Below are 24,726 nucleotides of genomic sequence, written 5' to 3'. Positions count from 1 at the left end.
CCAAAGTTCTATGGCTGTGTGCCACGTGCAGGGTCAAGCGGCAGCCCTGCAGGGAACCTGCTGTTACACTCTGAACCGAGGTGGAAACCACTACTTTCACTGAAAAGCAGAAATCTTTAATCTCCTCCTGAATTCTGAATAGTGAATTTCCATAGCAGTAAACCAAGTTTGGTGACTCAAGTCGCTCAGCAATTCTAGAGAGGAAATTGTGAAATTATCCGTGTTTGCCGAGAAAGTACTTCCAGTTTTTGCCAAAAGAGGGAGCATAGGAGCAGAAAGCACGTTTGTCCAAGTCTTTCACAAAACACTTGTTTGGATTCTGTGTTTTAGGTTTTTATTTCTTTTGCAAGGATGGGATGGGACTAAATGATTGTTATAGCCAACTTTCTCTTCTTAATATTGTCTCAAGATGGGACAGTCAAAGATTGAAAATACACAGATAACTTTGAAAGATCCCTCTCTATCCCTCCCAGACAAAGTGTTCACCTCATGCCTGGCTGCCATATACTAAACAGCTCTAATTAAGCTGCTCTCATTAAAAGGAAAGGGAGGAGGAGCGAAGCCAGTGACTCCTCCTGGCTGGAGAAACAATTACAAATTTAATCAAAGTGCCTTTAAAAAAAATCTCCTGGCTGCCACAGATTGTTTAAAAAAGAAGCATTCGTTGTATACGTAATCTAGATCTTACCTTCACTACGACAATGGATAAGTTATTGAAATAACCAAGTTTAATGAAAGTTAATCATCAGGCTGCTTACTTACCCACTCCCTAGGGCTAAACACTCCTTTGTGCCAAACAAGGGGAATGATGTAAGGGCCTAGAACCATTTGTAGAAACAAGTCTTTGATTCATGCTCATTAGTCACTCATTTAGGGAAAATGCCTGCATATGACACAGAGGTTTCTAGAAGACACACATCTCCATACGAAGTCATTTTCAACCCAAACTTGATTTTGCCTTTGTAAAGGCAGCTTTGGCAAGTTATCCATTACTGCGTATTTTCAGATTCAATTCAGGAGAATTCAGCAAATTTATACATTTTTAGTTGGAGCAACATATTTGGGCTTTTATTTTACTCCAATTACCAAAAGTGCTCTGCATCATGTTAGCCTAAAACCTTAAGGAATAATCATACTTGGAAAATGACCAGAGCTTAAAATCTTCCAGAAAATTTATATGTTATATAAACTAATAAGGCAGAATAATACATTTGGATTTGATAGTTTAATGAAATGGCTTCTTTTATTATTGCTGCCCATGGAAATAAATAAAGCAAAATGATAGAAAGTATTAATCTAAAGAGGAAAGTGAAGCATTTTGTAATTTCTTAAGATCCGGTTTGAGTTCCACAAGCCTTTGAGCAATGCTCTCAGACCATTCTGGTACACTCCCTGGACCTGAAAAAGACATGATCTTGTATTCAGTTAATAGACTTATAACAGAAAAGACATTATCCTATTATAAGATGGTTCTTAAAGGACAACCTTTAAAGTTGGATTATTTCCTGAACTAATACAGAAAGCAAGATAAGCGGTGGCCTTTTGGAATTTACAGTTTAGCGAGTCAGTTTCACGCAGCAGCTGGCAGCACCGAGTCTTAGGAGGAGCAAATCCATGAACGCAAAAGCAGATTTCACAGGCTACATTTTTCTCCTTTATTTGGGCCATCATGTGGAAGACAGATTATTTTCCAAAACGATTAAGTACTCTCATCAATTAGCCAGCTAGAGTATTAGTCCTGAAGGAAAAACATAATAAGCCCTTCTGGAAGTGCCAGCTGTCAAAAACTGTCAGAGGTAGTCAAAGCTTTTTAATGTTCCGATCAAATCACAAAATGAGTGGAAAGTCACTGTAGAAAACCCATTAAGATGCATTACTAAATGTCCAATGTTACATAAAAACTATAAATAACTTTGTACTTTTAGGGTGTTTTTTTTTTCAATTTGCTTTTCTTGAAGTAATAATGATGCTCTGCCTCAGTTAATAAAGTGATTTTGGAGCTGCCTTAGTGTTTAATCCACACACTCTTTCTGTGTGGAATAAGATGGCAAGCAATAATCAAATCAGAATTATAAGCATTCTGGGGCGTCTGGGTGGCTCAGTTGGTTAGGCGGCTGACTTCGGCTCAGGTCATGATCTCACGGTCTGTGAGTTCGAGCCCCGCATCAGGCTCTGTGCTGACAGCTCAGAGCCTGGAGCCTGTTTCAGATTCTGTGCCTCCCTCTCTCTGACCCTCCCCCGTTCATGCTCTGTCTCTTTCTGTCTCAAAAATAAATAAACGTTAAAAAAAAAAAAGAATTATAAGCATTCCTTGGAGTATCTGTCATTAACAATTTTAAAAATTAAGGGAAGAGCACCAAAGACAGTAAAGGCTAAAAAAAGTAATCACCAAGCTTAATAATCTTACAAGCTGACTTTCATTAGGGGAATAAAATGCTGTTTCTGTGAAGGACATCCAGTCTTTTTCAAATATTTGCAAAGGAATACATACTCTGGCTAAAGGAACATCACTTGCTACAGGCTTAAAAATAACAAGCCAGTAGCCAATACTGAACAAAGACGTCTACCTCAATGTTCAGAAACTGACTTAATTGAATTAAGAAAGGTTTGCTTCCACACTGAAACACAGCCTTTCCTCTTTTAGTATCTGGTGGATCAAGTTGTTGATCCAAAGGCACAAATGGTAGCTGGTATTCTGGTAGCTGATACTTGCCCAAATGAGAGGCTAAAGTAACCTGAGTACCATATTCAAACCACATAAAACATTAAAATGCTTCTTTTTTTTTTTCTTGAAATTTGTTAAAAGAAGTTTGTTTCCACACTTTCTTGGTAAGTTCTTCCTTGCTCTGAGGGATCCCATCTCTTCTTGCCATAGCTGCTAGAGTTACCAATAATCTCTGTGCTGGTATGTTTCTCTGATGACCAGGAGCTTTCAAACAAAAAAGTAAAAGTAGGAACACACTTGGAAACAAAGAGATCCAAAGCCATAATCAAGTCTGTATGTTCCACACAGGGTAGAAGCAATTTTTTAAAAATTAAAAAAAAATCATTTAATGTTTATTCATTTTTGAGAGGGAGAGAGAGTGAGCGTGTGCAAGCAGGGGAGGGACAGAGACAGAGGGGGACAGAGGATCCCAACAGGTTCTATACTGACAGCAGAGAGCCCAACGTGGGGCTTGAACTCACGAATCATGAGATCATGACCTGAGCTGAAATCAGAGTCGGACTCTTAACCAACTGAGCCACCGAGGCGCCCTGAAACAACTTTCTTCATTGAAATGTTCTTCACCTCTCATCGCCACCCCTAGGATAGCTACAAAGAACTAACCCAAGATGGACATGCTAATAATATGAAATCTGTTTTCAAATCTAAAGGGAAGACATTTAAAAAAGTATAATGAAGCTGAAGTGAAGTTAAGGGTAGTATGTGAATTTAATAATTTTCTTTAAGGGAAAATCAAAGAAACCTTCAAGTACCCTGTCCAAATGAAGCAGAAATTAGAAGCACTTTGGACTCTTGAATTTCACTTGGAATCCTATGCTAACTTTTTAGCACATGATAATATCTATATTCCATGACTATTTTTCATACTGTTAGATTTTGGGTAAAAATAACAACTAATCCTTAAATTTAATACAATACTATAAAATGAGGGGCACCTGGGTGACTCAGTTGGTTAAGCATCAGACTCCTGATTTCAGCGCAGGTCATGATCTCACTCACAGTTTGTGATTTCGAGCCCCGCACTGGGATCTGTGCTGACAGTGTGGAGCCTGCTTAGGGTTCTCTCTCCCTCTCTCTCTACCCCTCCCCTGTCCACACTCTCTTTCTCTCTCAAAAACAGAAATAAATAAATAAACAAACAATACTATAAAATGAATACTTAAAAAATAATTTTGATGCAACTATATAATTCAAAAACAAATAGCCATGACATGTGCACCAAGTTTTATTTGCTTTAAAATCATACAGTCAGAACCAGTATGTTATTCAAAATAGTAAATTTTCTTGAATTTTACAGAAGAAAGAGAAACTGAAGTGAAACTGTAGGAATTGCTGAACTTCAGATAAATGTTTCTTCAAAACAAGAGATACTAGTTCCTAAAAGATTCCTCTAAAGTTAAAAAAAGATTAAGAAGAACTTTAAGCCATTGGGTTATTACATTTTTTAAAAACTACATGCTTCTTAATGGACATATGTTTACATTTACAGAGAGTAAACTTAGTCTCCTGTCTCATAAAACTCAGACGACACGACTGATATCTAAACTAAGCAAAACAATAAAAGCGGTTTTTATTTTTAAAAAACTTTAAAACCTAAATCTACCTTAATCTTATCTTCCAAGAAAACTTAATAGGGAATGGCTAATCTGAAAGCAAAATGTTGTACACATCATTTTCAAGAAGAGAAATACATTATGGGATTATGCTTACATCTAGTAGCATCAACTAAAACCCTAAACGATGGCACATGAATTCAGAGTATCAGCCGGTCCTCTCCGCCCTCCTGAATTACCTGACCAATGGAAGTTTGGCTTTGTTGTTTCAGAAAGCACTGTTTCTTACATTCCATCAATTGTTCAAAATCACGCCACATTTTCGCTTGTTTCATATTTGGACCATGACTTTCTCGTACAGCTTTCTGTTTTTCTCGGAGTTTCTATTATAAAAAAAATCAGGAATAATTAAATCTCAGTTACAGGGATTTACTTCTGTTGCTATAATCAGAAGAATATGGTATGCTTTGAACATTTGATGAGTAGCAGTTAACTAAACCAGGTTCTCCTGAGATGAATGAAAACTAAAATGATAAAAGTTAATTAAATTTATGATAGACATAGGACAGCTTGAAGATAAAAAGAATAGAAAAATATAAAAGGAGGTGGGGGGCACCTGGGTAGCTCAGTTGGTTAAGTGACCAACTTTGGCTCAGGTCATGATCTCATGATTCATGGGTTTGAGCCCCGCATCAGGCTCTGTGTTGACAGCTTGGAGCCTGGAGCCTGCTTCAGATTCTGTGTCTCCGTCTCTCTCTCTCTGCCCCTCGCTGGCTTGTGCCCTCTCTTTCAAAAATAAATAAATGAACATTAAAAAAAACCTCAAAATAGAACAACCATATCATCCAACCATTCCCCTAAAAAAATATAAAAGAAAGAAAAGAAAGAAAAAGAAAGGGCGGGGGTGGGGTGGGGTGGGGTGGGGAATAAAGGGAATCAGGAAAGTAGAAAGTGGTTCAGTATCATGGTGTAGAAAAAAGAGTGTAGATTTTGAAAGTCGGAAGACTTTGGTATATAACTTGGCTTGGTCACTAGCTCTAAGTAAGACAACTTCTCTGGACCTCAGTTTTCTCAATTGTAAGTAAAGCTAATAATAGGGGATAATTATAAAATTAACTGCCTTATAAGATTATCTTTTCACAAGATACAATAGATCTGGAAATACTTTATAAACTATCATGTGTTATATGTTATTATTATTAAGTATTATATCCTTTCCTGAATCTGTGTATGCTCTGTGTATACCCAAATAAATAAAATTGTACGTATATATTTCTCAGGGAGAAAGTTTCATGATTTTTTAAAAAGTACACTATTAAATAGGCCCAAACCCCTATCAGAATTATTTTTGTTACCAATAGCCTATATGATTCCATCTGTCAAAACTATTCTACTCACAGACTCTAACATTATAAACAAGAATAAGAAAAGCTTTCAATAAACTGTAAAAATATACTTTGGCAAATTCAGAAAGGGCGACTGAAAGGAGGCTTAGCAGGAAATGAGAGGAAGGAAGGAAGAGGGGAATAATGGAAGGCAGGTAAGCAGAGGAAAACAGAGAAGATGAGAGCGCACACATCAGGAAACACAGTGTACACAGTGACACTGATTATGAGAAATCACTAAGGACAGAAAAATAAGCAAAGATGCAGAAATAGGTAACAGAATGGTTCCCATTCTTTCTGCCCTTGGTATATAGTTGATCTAATAGTTGATGTAAGGACACAAATGAGAAGGCTGGCCATTGGTACTTGCCCAAATAAGAGGGTAAACTAAGCTAAGACTAGATTCAAAACACTTTACTAAAGACTGCCCTCCACAGCTGTTGCTAATGAAAGCAAAATTGACAGCAAATAGCAACAGGAAACAAAGCAGAATTAAGAAAATATAATTTAAATATAACCAGCAAATGTTTGACACAATATCTGGCATGCAAATACATCTATTTAAGTCTATGTTACAAAAAAAAGAGGGGGGCAACCCAAGAAACAGACCCTTCACTATAGAGAACAAACTGATGGTTCCCAGAAGGGAGGTGGGTGGGGGAGGATGGGTTAAATAGTTGATGTGGTGGGGAATAAAGATGCACTTATTGTGATGATCACTGGTGTAATATGAAAGTGCTGAGTCACTATACTGTACACCTGAAATATTACACTGTATGTTAACTGGAATTTAAACAAAAGCTTCAAAAAAACCAAAATATTTTTATCCTCATGAACTAAAACAAAAGTAGTAAGTCAGATCTAGAATTTTAAGAGTTCTTAGAATAACTTTTAAGATTAAGGTACTACTTAACTATACATTTTCCTACATTATTGAAATAGTTTCCTTGTCAAAAATCCTAACAACCTATAAAAGTTATTTAAAGAACCAAAGACAGGATGTGGGCATGGTCTATGTCAGAAATATTAAATTTAATGTACTTCATAACCATGTGTGTTTGAAACCTTTAATTTTATGAATACAACTGCCTTAGTATGTAATTTATTTTTAATGTTACTGCCACTTAATCCAAATTTATTTTGTCGATAGTTGTAATGCACAAAGAATACTTGTCACAATTTGATTGTTCTTTAAAGGGGAGGTGGTATAGTGGGTAGAGGGGAGTTACAACTTTCAGTACAGTATTCCACAGTACTTGGTAAGGCAAATTCTAGTTTATGATCATGTGAATTTTAGCACTATGATAGATTGGTTAATTCCAGAAAGTCAGTTGGACTGAGGTGGTGAGTGGATGTTCAGTCTATGCTGGTTTGGAAGGCTTAGGCTATCATCACATTGAAAGGCTAGGTTTATTCAGTATTTGCCTTAAAATTTAGATCTACTCTAGGAATGAGAGGATTGAAGAACTTTGTTTCTTAAATGATACATCCTGACAATTGGGGAATGAGCTAATCAATGGCTCCTTTTGCTGAAATAGACTTGTCAGACTGTTACTATCACTTTTCGTAAAGATCCTGCAGTAAAACACTACACTGGAAAGGGAAAGAATAATCTTTATTCTGATTTAGCAGTTACATTTGGGTCTTTGAAAGGATTCAGATTTGATAAAAATTTCTGTACACAAAGCATCCATCCACATACTTTTCAAAACAAAAGAAATAGAGGAATGCTTTCATATGAAAAAATATATTACCTAACATATAGAATGTTTGGGTGAAAGCTAGTTATTGACAGTCATACTAAATCCTAAAACCCCAAAATCTCTAGTGAATGTTTACAACTTGATTCAAATATATGCTTTCAAAAATGGAATTATTTCTTTTTTCCTTTTTGAGTATGGCATGTCAACCCATAAATGGAAAGAGATGTGTAGAACTCACAATTTCTCTGAGGGATTGGAGGTATCAACTTAAGGTTTCCTTTCTTTTTAAATTTACATTAATATGATGGGCATTTATTCACAAATAATACAGAAAGAACAAATGAACACTTTTTTTTAGAGAAACAGAAACACTTTTTAGAGAAATTCCAGGTTTGGAATAGGAAAAGTATAGGATAAACCCGGAACATTTTGTCATACCAGAAAATAAGCCATCAAAATCTAGCAGGATTGTTTCCAAAGCATTCAGGAGCTGACTTCAAGAGGCTTCTACTGGCTTAAAATGGGGCAATTCAAGAACTGACAGGAATAATAATTATAATAGATTGAAATATCTCCAATAAGTTAAATCCAGGAGTCATAAAGGTACTTGTCAAGGATGATTAAAAAAAAAAAACTCATCATTTTGAAAACCAATAAACAAGCAAATCAGCAGTTATTCTGCCTTTCTTATTTGAGCTGTATCTTAGGGTAACTAAATAGTTGATAAGGAGTTACTCTTTACAGAATTACTCCAGCCAATAAATGAAGAAGGAACAACATAATTAGAATGCCATCATTTTGCAACCTCTAATGAATTAATGGGTCTAGGAAGTGACTTCATTGGCTGCCTACATTATACAGAGCCTCCTCAAAGAATACATACTACTACCTATGAAGTATACTTCCCAAATATTGAATTATATTTAATCAAGCCTCTATAACTACCAATTCAAAGGACATACTGGGGACAGAAGAACATGCTAGTTGACACTATAGGGATGTCATCAGCAAAGTTCAGGATGTTGGAAACCCATCAGGACAAGTAACTAGATTTTATTTTTCTTTTAATTTTCCAACAAATAAATTGTAAAGAAAGATGAAAGAGTAACCCAGAGGAAGATACTTAAGAGCTATATCAACTAATAGCACTGTATGAATTCTTATTAGGATCCTGTTTCGAACAAATAAACAGTAAGAAATGATGAGACAATTGGTGAAGCTTGAACATTGACTGAGTATTTGGTATTATGCAATTATTGTTAAATTATTTTGGGCATGATAATGGTATTGTGGTTATGTTCAAAAAAGGCCTTTACAATACAAACTGAAATATGATCAAAAAAATATAATAGGATCTCTGAGATTTGCCTAAAAATGATTTGGGGTGGGAAATAGGTGGGACTATAGATAAAACAAAATGTGTCATTAAGTCTAATTATTGAGGTTGGATGATGGTTTCACATGAATTCATTACATTATTTCCTCTACTTTTTATATAGGCTTGAAATTTTCCATAATCATTTTTCTAAGTTTTTTAGTTTTTAAAAAAATCTTTTTTAAAAAAAAATTTTTTTTTTTCAACGTTTATTTATTTTTGGGACAGAGAGAGACAGAGCATGAACGGGGGAGGGGCAGAGAGAGAGGGAGACACAGAATCGGAAACAGGCTCCAGGCTCTGAGCCATCAGCCCAGAGCCTGACGCGGGGCTTGAACTCACGGACCGCGAGATCGTGACCTGGCTGAAGTCGGACGCTTAACCGACTGCGCCACCCAGGCGCCCCTTAAAAAAATCTTTTAAAAACACTTTTACAAAGACCATTTAGGAATTATGCCATTGTTTTCCATACCATTTTTTCCCTGAAATTTAGAATATTACTTACAGGTTTATGGGAACTGATTCAGCATTTATGTAAAAGCATAGATACATGTATGTTTTTAATAATAATTCAAACCAGAATATGTAAATAAGGATGAATAATTTTATCATCACCAATATATTGAGTCAGACCAAAAGCTTAATTATACAATGCATTAAGACTGAAACAAAGCCATATTTTTCATTTGTACTTTCCAAATGGGCAAGCATGTATATGTATACACACACACACACACCCCCGTATATACATGTGTATATATATATATATATATATATATATACACACACACACACATATAGATGTGTGTACACACACACACACACGCACACACATATAGATGTAGTCATTTTTAGGTTGCTGACTCAAGAATATTTGAACAGTAAAATTAGATGCCAATATATAGTCAGTATTTTAAAAGAAAAACTGCAGCAGAGCCCAATATGGGGCTTGAACCCATGAACCATGAGATCATGATCTGAGCCGAAATCAAGAGTCAGATGCTCAACTGACTGAGCCACCCTGGTACCCCAATCTACATATTTCAGTTTAAACATGAGGAAATGAATTCCAAAGTGGTTAAGGAGCTTTTCCAGAACCACAAACCGAGGACTGAACCCAGCCTCCTTGATGACTGGTCCTGAGTTTGATAAATATAGATCTTAAAATAAAAATAAAAAAAAAGAATGACAGAGCTGGTATCTTTAAAATGACTGTCAAAATGTGTTGCTTTATGAAGTCAATTAGAAAAATCAGTGAGTTAGTCATTTAAGTCCCGATGATCAAGGTCTTTACCAGCTACCACCTCTTCTACTAGGAGTGGCTCAGAGAACTGAGAAAACAAGACTCAATCCCATATTCCTCCATTCATAAGACTGGCAGGGAGGGAGCTGAATATGACAAGTAAGGGTTTTTGATTATTTATGTTAAATGTATCAATAGTTGTAAAGGACATAGACCAGTGCCTGGATCATAGTAATGAGCTTTGTGCTTATTAAATAAAATAAATAAGTTTATACTTATTAAGAGATACCTGAGAATTATCTGAAAACTTGTAGTTTATTACACATGGTGCTTTTGTTTCTTAGAACCTTCTCATAAACTCTGTTAATTAAACTTGATATAAAAATAAATAAAACTAGGGGCGCCTGGGTGGCGCAGTCGGTTAAGTGTCCGACTTCAGCCAGGTCACGATCTCACGGTCCGTGAGTTCGAGCCCCACGTCAGGCTCTGGGCTGATGGCTCGGAGCCTGGAGCCTGTTTCCGGTTCTGTGTCTCCCTCTCTCTCTGCCCCTCCCCCATTCATGCTCTGTCTCTCTCTGTCCCAAAAATAAATAAACTTAAAATAAAATTAAAAATAAATAAAACTAGATTTTTTTCTTCCAAAAATCCATGTGCCTTCACTTTTGTATACACACACACATAAATTCCTAAGGAAGAAACTTCATCTTTGTAAGAAATTAAGAAAGATTCAATTTCCCTTTGAAAACTGTACCATAACCTTTAAAAAAGAATGACAGTGTCAAAACCATGTACTGAAAGCCTGAATTAGACACACTTAAAAAAATAACTAATACATTCTTACCTTTCCAAGGTTTTCCTGTTCAGCAATAGTTTTTGTATACTGCTCCCTGGGGAATCAACATAATGACTTAGTTTCAATTTATCTCAATTGATTTGGTCATACAACTAAATTATAAATTAACGTATCTATCTAAATATATTACACAGAGGAGTCAGAATGAAACCAAATACTCTCTTTCCCCATCTTTAGTCAATTCTTCTAGTAAATAGTAATTTATGGGGAAAAAAACCCATAAAACACCACATAATTAAGAGAATTAAAATGTTAAGTCCTATTTCTGTATTTAAAATAGTACTTAAGTACTATTTTACACTTAAAACAATGGCAAACCATCTGTCTAAGTCACAATTTTTAAAATTTTTTATTTATTTAGGTAATCTTTGCACAAAATGTGGGGTTCAAACTCACAACTCTGAAACAGAGTTGCACGCCAGCCAGGCACCCCAGTCACACTTTTTTTTTAAATTTATTTTTTATTTTTTTAATTTTTGAGACAGAGAGAGACAGAACATGAATGGAGGAGGGTCAGAGAGAGGGAGACACAGGATCTGAAGCAGATACCAAGCTCCCAGCTGTCAGCACTGAGCCCAATGCGGGGCTTGAACCCATGGACTGTGAGATCATGACCTGAGCCAAAGTCGGATGCTTAACCGACTGAGCCACCCAGGTGCCCCCACACTTTATTTTTGAAGAGGTTTATAGAAAGGAGAAAGGATACACATTTTAAATAAACATTAACATCTAACCCTGCAATTCTACTTCTGGGAAGTCATCCTACAAAAAGACTCTCATAACTTAAGAAAGGTAAATGTAAAGACTATTTACTTCGCCATTGTTTATAACAGTAAAAATCAGCAAACAAACTAAATGTCAATAGATGGGGAAATTTTTAATAAATTTGGTATATCCATTCAAAGGAATAATACAGAGTTGTAAAAAGAAAGGAGTAGATCTATAAATACTGAAGTGGAAAGAACTCTAGATATAAAATTAAGGGAAAAACTGTATCTTAAGTTTAACTTTATTTTGTATACACACACATAAAATTTCCCCCATGCATTTGCTAACACACACACACACACACACACACACACACACACACACACACACACGCAAATGCATGGGGAAAGAATATGGAGTAATTATACACCAAAATATTAACAGTAGGTATTTCTGAGGCATGGCAACATGGACAACATTCAGTTTTTGTGTACTATACTTCATAATGCTTACTTTTGTTTTTATTTTTATTAAAAAAAATTTTTTTTTTCAACGTTTATTTTTGGGACAGAGAGAGACAGAGCATGAATGGGGGAGGGGCAGAGAGAGAGGGAGACACAGAATCGGAAACAGGCTCCAGGCTCCGAGCCATCAGCCCAGAGCCTGATGCGGGGCTCGAACTCACGGACCGCGAGATCGTGACCTGGCTGAAGTTGGACGCTTAACCGACTGCGCCACCCAGGCGCCCCATTACTTTTGTTTTTATAAGCATCTCTTTTACAAGCTAAAACAGCTCATAATTTTCAAGTAAAAATAAAAATACAATAACATTGTATTGTGTTTTTAAAAATATAAAAGATATAATTATATTTTAACACTCCATAAGACAAAAGTGATATTTAAAGTATTAAGGACAAAGATGGAAGGATGAAGACAAAGGAACCAATGACAAAGAAGATAAAAAAAGACCTCAGACCTCAAATTTAGAGGAAAAAGACTATGTTTCTGTGTAAACTTGTGCTGTAGTAAGAAGTTAAACAGCAAAAAACTGGGAATCCACGAAATCATAAACCACAAAGAGAAACTCTAGCAGCTTAAGTGAAGGAAGATTTGCATTCATGTAACAAGGGAGGTAAACTTGACTAGAACAGAGAGGGTGGCTTTCACAAGTACTCAAAGTCCTCAGGGCGCCTGGGTGGCTCAGTCGGTTAAGCCTCTGACTCTTATATATTTATATATTAAATAAGACCTATTATATAAAATATACTTTTATATATAATATAAAATATATAAAAATATATATTTTAAAGATTTTATTTTTAGAGAGAGAGAAAAAGCATGAGTGGGGGAGAGGGGCAGAGGGAGAGAGGGAGAGAGAAAGAGAAAGGGGAGAGGGAGAGAGAGAGAGAGGGAGAGTAGGCTCCATGCTCAGTGTGGAGCCTGATGCAGGGCTTGATCCCACAATGCCCCTGGGACCATGACCTGAGCTGAAATCAAGAGTCAAGACACTCAACTACAGAGCCACCCAGGTGCCTCACAGAATTTCCATTTATATTTTATCAAGAGATCAAAGGCTCATGCTCTTTTACCATATAACACTAATATGTAATTATTTTAATTTATTCAATGACTTTATTCAAGAAATAACTATGGAGCACCTGTTATGTACCAAGCATGCCCTAGGGTTTCAGGAAGAAAACAGAACAGAGTCCTTGTCCTCCAGTAACTCATGCTATATAATTTCCAAAACACTGCTGCATGCATTATATTTAACTTGATCTTCTGTGGTATAAATTGTTCTCCCTATTATATAGATGAGGAAATGATATGCCCAAGGTCACAAAACTTGGAACTAGAAAAACCAGGTTAGTAAGAAAATTTTATGAGTCTCTCTTTAGTACTTTGAAATAAAACATGCTGCCTCTTTATTTTATTAAAAAAATTTTTTTTAATGTTTATTATTTTTGATAGAGACAGAGAGCAAGCAGGGGAAGGGCAGAGAAAAAGAGGGAGACACAGAATCAGAAGCAGGCTCCAGGCTCTGAGCTGTCACACAGAGCCCCACGCGGGGCTCAAATCCGTGAGCTGTGAGATCATGACCTCAGCTGAAGTCGGCCGCTTAACTGACTGAGCCACCCAGGTGCCCCAACATGCTGCCTCTTTAGATAAAATTAAAATTTGCAGGCAATCTTTCAAAACCATGCTAATTTCTCCAGGTGTCTGGGTGGTTTTAGTTGGTTAAGCTTCTGACTCTTGGTTTTGGCTCAGGTCATGATCTCATGGTTTCATGAGTTCAAGCCCCGGGTCTGGCTTTGCACTGACAGTGAGCCTGCTTGGGATTCTCTGTCTTCATCTCTCTCTTTCCTTCTCCCACTCACACTGTCACTCTCTCTCTCTCAAAATAAATAAGCTTAAAAACGAAAACAAAAACAAAAAAACCCCATTCTAATTTCTTAGACCATTGGCCTTACTCAAAAGTATCATAAAAGAAGAAAATGGGACAACCATAAAAATATTGTAACTATAATAATAATAATAATAATAATAATTTAAACATATATCAATGAGTTTAGAATACAATTAACACTATTTTATTTATAATATTCTTATGTACTACTCTAGTCAGGGCAAAATATTTTTTCTATGGGAAAACTAATGGTAAAGGTTTATGATGATTTTGAAAATGATAAAAAAGAATACCTGGCCAGAAAACCAATAGTTCAGTGACAATATTTCCTATTTACTATTTATATTGATACCTTTGGAAAAAATGGAACTTAAATTTTTAAAACTTTTTTTCAAGAATAAAAACTTCTCACATTTGTAAAATATTAACATTGACCATACAGATTTGAGCCAAGTTTACACTCAATGAAAGAATGTGAATAAGTACATTTAATATGTGTAATATGTCAGAGTATTAGAGAAAACATTGTTCTATTTATAGGGTATTTTCAGTCTGGCTTGCATTCCAGTGCATTATATATTTTAACAATTAGATTCTGCAAGACATTCCATTTACTAGATTCCTTTTTGAAACATTACTGTATATGCCACTTAAAATCTCCACTGCAATCTAGAATAAATGTGAATCCTACACTTGGGAGTTCTTACTGGATGGTAAAAGTGAAACATGTGAATTGTGGTAAGGGGCAGAGAGCTTAGCTTGTTCAGTTACTGCATTTTATCACACCTAGCAATTAAACCATAAATGTATTTTTTAAAGAATTTGATTTAAAAATTTTTTTTTGATCTTTATTTATTTTTGAGAGAGAGACAGTGTGTGAGCAGGGGAAGAGCAGAGAGAAAGGGAGACACAGAATCCAAAGCAGGCTCCAGGCTCTGAGCTGGCAGCACAGAGCCCGACGCGGGGCTCAAACTCACGAACTGTGAGATCATGACCTGAGCCGAAGTCGGATGCTCACCCAACTGAGCCACCCAGGCGCCCCGGCCGTATTTGATATATTACAGAATGTTGCAAGCTTGGATTACCAAAAAAAACCACCATATAAGGACTAGTGATATTTACACACCCTTCTTTGTTCTGAGGCTGGCACACTGCAGACACACAGCTTCTCACTGTAATGCACTCACACTGCACAGTGAACAGGCAGATGACTAGAGTCCAGGTCATGTGGGACTTTAAAAATAGACCAATCTGAATGCTTATAAAAAAAGGAACTATGTTGGGGTGCCTGGGTGGCTCAGTTGGTTAAGCATCTGACTTAGGCTCAGGTTATGATCTCACAGTTTGTGGGTTCAAGCCCGCGTCAGGCTCTGTGCTCACAGCTCAGAGCCTGGAGCCTGCTTCCAATTTTGTCTCCCCCTCTCTCTCTCTCTGCCCCGTCCCCACTCATGCTCTGTCTCTCTCTGCCTTAAAAATAAATAAAATATTTTTTAAAAAAAGGAACTATGAAATTATATTTTTCCTGGGGAAGGGGAATGGGGAATTACTGTTTAATGATTATAAGAGTTTCTGTTTAGAGTGATGAAAAAGGTTTGGTATTATAGGGGCACCTGGGTGGCTCAGTCAGTTAAGCATCCGACTTCGGCTTGGGTCATGATCTCGCAGTTTGTGAGTTCGAGCCCCGCGTCGGGCTCTGTGCTGACAGCTCAGGGCCTGGAGTCTGCTTCAGATTCTGTGTCTTCTCCTGTCTCTGCCCCTCCCATGCTCATGCTCTGTCTCTCTCTCTCTCTGTCTCTCAACAATAAATAAATATTAAAAAAAAAAAAGGTTTGGTATTGCACAGTGGTGGTGGTTGCATAACACTGTGAATGTGATCAATGCAATTGAATTATACACCTAAAAATGGTAAACATGTGGCACAAGAACAGACACTCAGATCAATAGAACAGAATAGAGAACCCAGAAATGGACCCACAAACGTATGGCCAACTAATCTTTGACAAAACAGGAAAGAATATCCAATGGAATAAAGACAGTCTCTTCAGCAAGTGATGCTGGGAAAACTGGACAGCAACATGCAGAAGAATGAACCTGGACCGCTTTCTTACACCATACAGGAAAATAAACTCAAAATGGATGCAAGACCTCAATGTAAGACAGGAAGTCATCAAGATCCTTGAGGAGAAAGCAGGCAAAAACCTCTTTGATCTTGCCCGCAGCAACTTCTTACTCAACACATCTCCGGAGGCAAGGGAAACAAAAGCAAAAATGAACTACTGGCACCTCATCAAAATAAAAAGCTTCTGCACAGCGAGGGAAACAATCAGCAAAACTAAAAGGCAAGCGACGGAATGGGAGAAGATACTTGCAAATGACATATCAGACAAAGGGTTGGTATCCAAAATCTATAAAGAACTTATCAAACTCAACACCCAAAAAACAAATCATCCAGTGAAGAAATGGGCAAAAGACATGAATAGACACTTCTCCAAGGAAGACATCCAGATGGCCAACCAACACATGAAAAAATGCTCAACATCACTCATCATCAGGGAAATACAAATCAAAACCACAATGAGGTACCACCTTACACCTGTCAGAGTGGCTAACATTAACAACTCAGGCAACAACAGATGTTGGTGAGGATACGGAGAAAGAGGATCTCTTCTGCATTGTTGGTGACAATGCAACCTGGTGCAGCCACTCTGGAAAACAATATGGAGGTTCCTCAAAAAAATAAAAATAGAACTACCCTAGGACCCAGCAATTGCATTACTAGGCATTTATCCATGGGATACAGGTGTGCTGTTTTGAAGGGACACATGCACCCCTATGTTTATAGCAGCACTATCAACAATAGCCAAAGTATGGAAAGAGCCCAAATGTCCATCAATGGATGAATGGATAAAGAAAATGTGATACACACACACACACACACACACACACACACACACACACACAATAAAGTATTATTATTTGGCAATCAAAAAGAATGAAATCTTGCCATTTGCAACTACATGGATGGAACTGGAGGGTATTATGCTAAGTGAAATTAGTCAGCCAGAGAAAGACAAAAATTGTATGACTTCACTCATATGAGGACTTTAAGAGACAAAACAGATGAACATAAGGGAAGGGAAACAAAAATAATATAAAAACAGGGAGGGGGACAAAACAGAAGAGACTCATAAATATGGAGAACAAACAGGGTTGCTGGAGGAGTTGTGGGAGGGGGGATGGGCTAAATGGGTAAGGGGCATTAAGGAATCTACTCCTGAAATCATTGTTGCACTATATGCTAATTAATTTGGATGTAAATTTAAAAAAATTGAAAATAAAATTAAAGAAAATAATAAACATGGCAAATTTTAATTTTTTAAAAATGTTTTATTTATTTTTGAGACAGAGACACAGCATGAGCAGGGGAGGGGCAGAGAGAGAGGGAGACACAGAATTCAAAGCAGGCTTCAGGCTCTGAGCTGTCAGCACAGAGCCTGATGCGGGGCTTGAACTCACAAACCGCAAGATCATGACCTGAGCCGAAGTCAGACACTCAACCTACTGAGCCACCCAGTGCCCCAACATGGCAAATTTTATATCGGTTTTTTTTGCCATGATAAAAAATCAAGCAATCCAGAAAGTAAATTACAGGTATTCCTACTTAGTAGGGCTGGAGTATCAGGAAGATATTTAATAAGATTTAATCCTAAGTAATATCTTAATATCTGCTTATTTAAGTACCCCCAATTTAGTAATTCCATCTTATGTATAAAACTTCTACAGGTCACAGCCATAAAGAAGAATGAAACCTTGCCATTTGCAACAACACGGATGCGGCTGGAGAGTACAATGCCAGGTGAAATAAGTCAGTCAGAGAAAGATACACACCATATCATTTCACTCATATGTGGAATTTAAGAAACAAAACAAATGAACAAAGGAAGAGAGAGAGAGAGAGACAAACCAAGAAACAGACTCGAAATTCTAGAGAACAAACTGATGGTTCCCAGAGGCGAGGTGGGTGAGGGGGATGGGTGAAACAGGTGATGGGGATTAAGAGTACAATTATGATGAGCACCGAGTATGTATGGAATTGCTGAATCACTATGTTGTACACCGGAAACTAATGTAACACTACAAGAACTATACTGGAGTTTAAATACAGAAGTTAGTAAAATTAAAAAGAAACTTCTATAGGTGAAAACGTTAAGTAACTCAATATAGAAACAACAAAATTACTTGCCTAATTGCCTTTCTTTTTTCTTGTTGATCAGAAGAAACATAAGCCTTCATCTCATCAGTAGCACGACGAAGTTGTACTTCTAGGTTCTAAGTGGAAAGGTTAAATTTTAGGTTAAGTCCTTGATACAGAAAAATCTCAGAAAAATTCTTGGTCCTCTTTCTTTATTTTACCTTAATCATACAATTTGTGTAATGGTATCTACTTTCTTCCTGAAGACATTCTTCACGGAGTCCTCTGACTTCCTACAACATATAATTTTAAACGGGCAACATTATTGAAAGAATAATCAAATGCAGAAAGGATGACTTTAAATGTACAACAAAATGCCATCAGAGTAATTTCTTCTTTTGTGATTATAATTTTGTTTGCCATCATAGACTAGGTTGCAATCTTTTCTAAAGACTACTCCTATTGCTCCAAAACCTACAGGTTTAGTTATTAATTTATTAAGTACCTACCATGTGCCCAACTCTGTGCTAGGTGCTGGGGACACAACGGTGAATAAGACTATAGGCCCTCGCTCTCATTCAAGTAGAGGAAATAGGCATAAACAAGGAGATAGGTAATGAAGGTAGTTTCAGACTTTTCTTCAGTACTATGAAGAAAAGTCAGTAGTAGTAGAATGTGATAGGGCGACCCAACAGGCAACATTAGATAGGATGATCAGAGAAGACCTCCAGGAGGAGGTGACATTCAGGCTGAGACCTGATGATGAGCAGGAGAGATCAAGGTAAAGAGCTAGAGGCAGAGTGTCCCAGAGAGAGAATAGCACAAGCAAAAGCCATGAGGTGAAAACAAGCTTAGCTTGTCTGATGTGCAAGAAGAAGGCCAGTGTGGCTGTGGCCCTGTGGATGAAGAGAAAAGCACATGAACATGAAGTTCAGGAGGCAGGTGGGCCTTGCAGACCATAGTTTGGAAGTCAGGTTTTAAGTGCAGTAGGAAGCTAGTGGAGGGTGGCCTAAGTTTCCCACAGGTTTCTTTGGCTGCTCTATAGAGAAAAAACCTTAGGAAGGCAAGGGTGAAGGTAAGAGAGCAGAGCTGGGTTACTGTGGGAGACACCTGCTTGTGGCCTGGACCTTGGTGGTTGTGGTACAGATGGAGAATTTGGTGTGTATGCATCACGTCTGAAGAAATAAAGATCTCTCGAGCTTAGGGGACAGGCTCAGAGAATGAGGGTAAAGATTTGGGAGTCTTTTGATGTCAGGGTAGTGAAAACATGCATACACAGGCAGTTTCTGCTAAATTGTGAAAAAATAAAAACTATCTTCTTACCTGTTCTAATTTGGACCGATTGCTTTCGAGGCCTGCTGCACAGCTATCATACTGGGATTTCTTTTCATCACACTCCTGGGTTAGTTCCTAGTATGAAAGGATAAATGATTGAATAAGTGAAAAACAAAGGCCTAAAATGTGGCTCTGAAACAATACATGCCCTTGTCAGTCTTGTAACTTAACTCTAAGCTTCTTGGCATACTTAAGAGTTATTTATACAACAATCAGACATTTGAGAATTATGACAGATGAAGATGCTGATAAAAATAATAGCTACCATGTATTGAGCTGTGTGCCAGGCTCTTTATTAGGAGCTGGGATACAACAGTGAGCAAAACAGCCAAAATCCTTCCCCTAAAGTATGTTCAGACAAGTAAACAGCCTGTTGAGTGGTATGATGGGCAAATGTAAGTGTTATAGGAGAACGTGGGACTCTCACAGGACTTAACCCAGGCTTGGAGATCAGCAGTGATAGAGAAACTGATACCTAAGTTGAGGGATGAAGGATTAGTACAATAGCTAGGGGGAAGGTGAACAAGGGAGGAGAATGTTCAGAAAAAAAGAACACTGTGTATAAAGGCTTGGAAGCCAGAGAGAAGAACAATTCAGAACGAACAAGTAGTTTATTATACTGGAGTATGTCTGGAAAGTGCGAGAAGATGCTGAATGCTTTGGCAGGGGCTTGGTCAGAATTTTGGAAACCATGGTAGGGCCTTTGAGCTTACCCTTGTCAGTAACTCAATCTCACCACAACCCCTTGAGGTAGGTATTAATACCCCCATATCATGCTTGGAGAAAGTTCATGGAAGCCACATACTTTGTCAAAGATTTTACTGAAGAAAAGGAGTGTCAGAATTTGAATTCAGGCTGTTTGAGTAGTTTCAAACTTCCTTCTAATGTAATATTCTGGATTAGATAACCCGAAAATCATCTATAAATACTGGAAATGCTAAAAATATCTACAAATGCTTGATAAGGTGGAGCAAACATCTTTTCAAATCCAGAGCTGAAATGAACTTCTCAGGAAGGAAGAGGAATTACCAGGGCCAGAAATGAAGGACGACACACTGTGGCTGCCCTTGGGGAAGGAAGCTGGGAGCAGTCAATCTCAGTAATGGAGTGATTCTAATATCCAGGCAGGGCAGAAGACAGAGTGGGAAGTTAGAACTGAGAACCCCATAGAATCCAGGCTGTTTTTCAACCTGGGCGGCTGGGTGTAAAGGGTTAACACCAGGCTTGGAATGAAGCAAGCCAGCCTCAGAATGACCTTGGTTTCACGCAGCAGTTTTCTGGGGAAGGAACAGGAGAGTGAACACGAATGGGTAATGTTGTGTGTGCGTCCTTTGTTGTGTGGGACTGCATCTGGTTTGGGGTGACTAGCATAGTATAAAAAACCGGTGGGGTGCTTGCTGTGGCAGCACATATACTAAGAATTGGAATGATACAGAGAAGATTAGCATGGCGTTTCTGTGCAAGGATGAACTGCAAACTTGTGAAGCTTCCATATCAAAACAAAACCTACCTGGTAGGAGCTGTCTCCAGGCCCAGCCCTAGTTTGTGGTGACATGGCTAAATGCACCAAGGTCAGAAGGTCAGAATCATATGTAAATATGGGCTCCATTATGGTGCCTCCTTCGGGAAAACGGTGAAGAAAATTGAAATAAGCCAGCATGCCAAGTACATTTGCTTGCTCTGTGGCAAAACCAAGATGAAAAGACGAGCTGTGGGGATCTGGCACCGTGGTTCCTGCATGAAAAAGGTAGCTGGTGGGGCCGGACTTAACAACACCACTTCTGCCATCACAGTAACATCTGAAGGAATCGAAAGACCAGTGGAAGCTCCACCATTTCAAACATTACTAGCCTATAATAAATGGGTTAACTTATGCTCAAAATTACTTTGGTTTGTTGTTACATTTATTAATAAGATGTTCTGATTTTCATTGTGTTACTTGTGCTGTCTCAAAAAAACGCTTGGAAGTTAAAAATCCTTTTAATTTTTATTGGAAAAAAGAAACTGGTTATAAAAAGGAGCTTTGGCTTTTATGTATCAAAGGGACCTACACATATTTCAGACTCTTGTGGGTGATGGTCATTCCCACCGTAAATGGGAGGAGGGGCAACAGTGGCTGTAGCAGCTGGGACTCTCAATGAGATGAAGGTGCTATAGCAGATGGTCGCTTTTGTGTGTGTGTGCATGTGTGGCCTATGAGTCTGATGGCTACACTGATCAGAAAATGCACCTGTGCTGCTGCAGGGGCAGCTGGAGAGAAGGGCCCCTCCTTGGGCAGATTCGTTCACATCTACCCTTTCCTACACAAACTTCCAAGCCAAGACATAAACTCAAAATTAGCTCTGAGCTTGTCATATTCCTAAAACACCAGGAGAGCCAACTGCAAAGCCATTCTGGAGGGACACATGCTCCATCCTAGCTGCTGGGATTCAGAAGACAAAACCCTACTAAAGACAAGCTCACAATCCAAAAGTATAAATACACAAGGAAACAATCAATCCTTATGTGTGAGGATCAGAAGATATAAAAAACAGCAGGACTATACCTCCAGGAACTTTGGATACTAGAGACAAGTCTATTAAGAAAGTGTGCTTGAAACAAAGTCATAAAAAAGGAACTGAAAACAAAAGATTAAGAAAAAAAGTACAGTGAGTAAAAATAGACAAAAATGAAAAAATAGTCATTGAAATTAAAAATTAAATGGTATAAATGTGAAATTAGACACAGCTCAGAAGATACAAAGAATGAACTCGAAAGCAGAGCTGAAGAAATTATTTAAAATTCATCACCGAGAGACAAAAAAGATAAAAATATGAAGACAAAGTCATGCAATAGGGGACAGACATCCCCTGTCATCCCCACAGGGTCATAAGTATGCCTAACTGCAAATAATAGCAGTCGCTGGAGAATGAACTAAAGAAAACAGGGCAGAGAATATTTGAAGATATCATGGAGAATTCTCCTAGAATTAATGGAAGACAAAAACCACAAAATCCAGCAGAGCAAATAAAACTAAATCTGTATTTAGATCACAGTAGTGAAATTGGACAACACCAAAGACAAAAATAAAAATATTATAACCAATTATAGGCAAGATATTACCTAAAAAGAAATGATAATTAAACTGATGGCAGACTTTTCAACACAAGAGAAACCAGAAAGCAATGAACAAACCATTATTAAAGAAAAAAAAAGGTGGTTTACTTATAGTGATGATTCTTTACTGAGAGAACTGCTAAAAGAAAAAAAACAAGGAAATTTAATTTCAGGAAGAAAGAAACTGAATCCAGAAGGAAGGGTTAAAATGTAAGAAACAATGGTGAGAAGGGTTAAATTTGTGAGTCAATCTAAGCAGGAAATGACCGTATAAAATAGTGATTATAAGTAATGACCACCCGACAACTACTTTTAGAGATGAAGAAATAGGGGTGCTTGGGTGGCTCGGTCGGTTAAGCATCTCAGCTCAGGTCTTGATCTCAGGGTCATGAGTTCAAGCCCTGTGTTGGGCTCCACTCTGGGTGTGGAGCCTACTAAAAACAAGAGAGAGAGGAAGAAATAAAATGGAAATAAACTACTAGAGGATAACAACACACATGTAAGGCAAGAGAGGGTATTAAACTATTCTAAGGTCCCTGTATTGTTCAGGAGATGCCTACTAGATTTAGAATTCATTAAGTCATGAAAATATATGTTAAAAATTTAGGAATAACAATACCAGAATAGAAGATAGAAAAGTAAACAAAGGGAACAAAGAAGATAAAAGAACACGGAGTGATGCGTTGAAGGGCAGGAAAGAAGCAGCAAAGAAAAAGCACAGTAAACCGGATGTGCAAAACAGAAATAAATCCCTACGTATCAATACTAAAAGTAAATGTAAATGGTATTAAATACACCAATTAAAAGACAGATTCTCAAACTGAATGAAGAAACCACCCACATAAGATCTAGCTATATGCTGTTTATGAGACATATGACAAAAGTAAGGACACAGAAAGCTAAAAGAAAACAGAAATAAAAAGATATACCAGGCAATCCTAATCATAAGAAAGCAAGCTGGCATACTTACATTAATAGCAGACAAAATAAAAATCTTAGACCAAAACCTTAGCAGGAATAAAGAGAATTAAAAAAATGATAAAATGAATAATTTACCAGGAAGGTTTTTTTTTTTAAATCAGGAATCTTTTTCTTAATTCTGGCAAAATAACATAAAATTTACCATTGTAACCATTTAAAAAAAATTTTTTTTTTTAACATTTATTTATTTTGAGACAGAGAGAGACAGAGCATGAATGGGGGGAGGGCCAGAGAGAGAGGGAGACACAGAACCTGAAGCAGGCTCCAGGCTCTGAGCTGTCGGCACAGAGCCTGATGCGGGGCTCGAACTCACGGACCGTGAGATCGGGACCTGAGCGAAGTCGGACGCTCAACCGACTGAGCCACCCAGGCGCCCCCCATTGTAACCATTTTTAAATGTACAGTTAAGTACTGAGTACACTCGCTGTGCTGTGCAGCCAATCTCCAGAACTATTCTCATCTTGTAAAACTGAAATTCTATACCCATGAAACAACTCCCCATTCACTAAGAAGCTTTAGGTGATACATTTGAAAAGCCTGATCTGATGAACACATAGAGAATCCAGTACTCAACAAATGGAAAATACACATTCTTTTTAGTAACAAGTCACCAAAAAAAAAAAATTAGGTTGGCCTCTGATCTCTCCATGGCCACACTTAACCCTGGAAGACAGTAGAGCAGTATACTTTAAAAATTCTCAAGGAAAGAAAGCACAATGTAAAGATTTTATGCTCAGTCAAGCTAATTTTTAAATATTTAAGGCAAGAAACTCTGGAACATGCAAGAACTCATTAGGGAATATTGTTCTTGTGAGGTTTTTTTTGAGGATTCTCCTAGAGGACAAATCACAGACAATAAAAATTAGGAAAAAGGGCAGTGAAAGGACTGGTAATGAGCACTGAATCTAATAATTACAGGTTTAACACTGAAAACACAAGTGGGAACCAGGGTAATAGAAGAGAATGTAAATGTTACATGCCCTGACAATGTAGAAATGATACTACAAAATCTGCAGGGAAGGGAAAGGGAAAAGAAAGTGGAAGGTAGAATAAATAAGCTGGTTTCCTCAATTTTTAATTGCTAGGGGTGAGTGGGGGAACAGATATCTGTTATATCTTTTATATCTGTTAAACCAACAGATATAATTTACATCTGATGAATCAAGTTAT

The 24,726-nt window shown here is 37.5% G+C and overlaps 1 protein-coding gene and 1 non-coding gene across 13 annotated transcripts in view; one reads left to right on the top strand and one right to left on the bottom strand.

The window, feature by feature from the left end:
• IFT81 (intraflagellar transport 81) overlaps positions 1-24,726 on the bottom strand; it is a 228,110-nt gene that overhangs the window by 34,208 nt on the left and 169,176 nt on the right. For 5 of the 12 annotated variants that reach the window (XR_007145729.1, XR_007145731.1, XR_007145732.1 and 2 more), the window contains exons 17-21: positions 19,468-19,554; positions 18,366-18,437; positions 18,196-18,281; positions 10,826-10,871; positions 4,518-4,661 (exon numbers count right to left, since the gene is read on the bottom strand). Coding sequence is in view for 7 of the 12 variants with exons in the window: in XM_047827328.1 (XP_047683284.1) it covers positions 1,297-1,398; positions 4,518-4,661; positions 10,826-10,871; positions 18,196-18,281; positions 18,366-18,437; positions 19,468-19,554 (537 nt within the window). In the remaining 5 variants the exon portion in view is untranslated. Of the gene's footprint in view, positions 1-1,235; positions 1,399-2,869; positions 2,930-3,928; positions 4,662-10,825; positions 10,872-18,195; positions 18,282-18,365; positions 18,438-19,467; positions 19,555-21,030; positions 21,214-24,726 lie in introns of those variants that run through there. The other 7 variants (XM_047827328.1, XM_047827330.1, XM_047827329.1 and 4 more) reach the window with 5 other exon arrangements.
• LOC125149716 (U6 spliceosomal RNA) lies at positions 20,870-20,979 on the top strand. Its single transcript, XR_007146024.1, has one exon. It is a non-coding gene; the product is annotated as a U6 spliceosomal RNA (small nuclear RNA).

The sequence above is a fragment of the Prionailurus viverrinus genome, chromosome D3, assembly GCF_022837055.1.
Source record: "Prionailurus viverrinus isolate Anna chromosome D3, UM_Priviv_1.0, whole genome shotgun sequence".
Taxonomy (NCBI): Eukaryota; Metazoa; Chordata; class Mammalia; order Carnivora; family Felidae; genus Prionailurus; species Prionailurus viverrinus.
The sequence above is the reverse complement of the archived record's forward strand: the minus strand, read 5'-3'. Positions and strand labels throughout refer to the sequence as shown.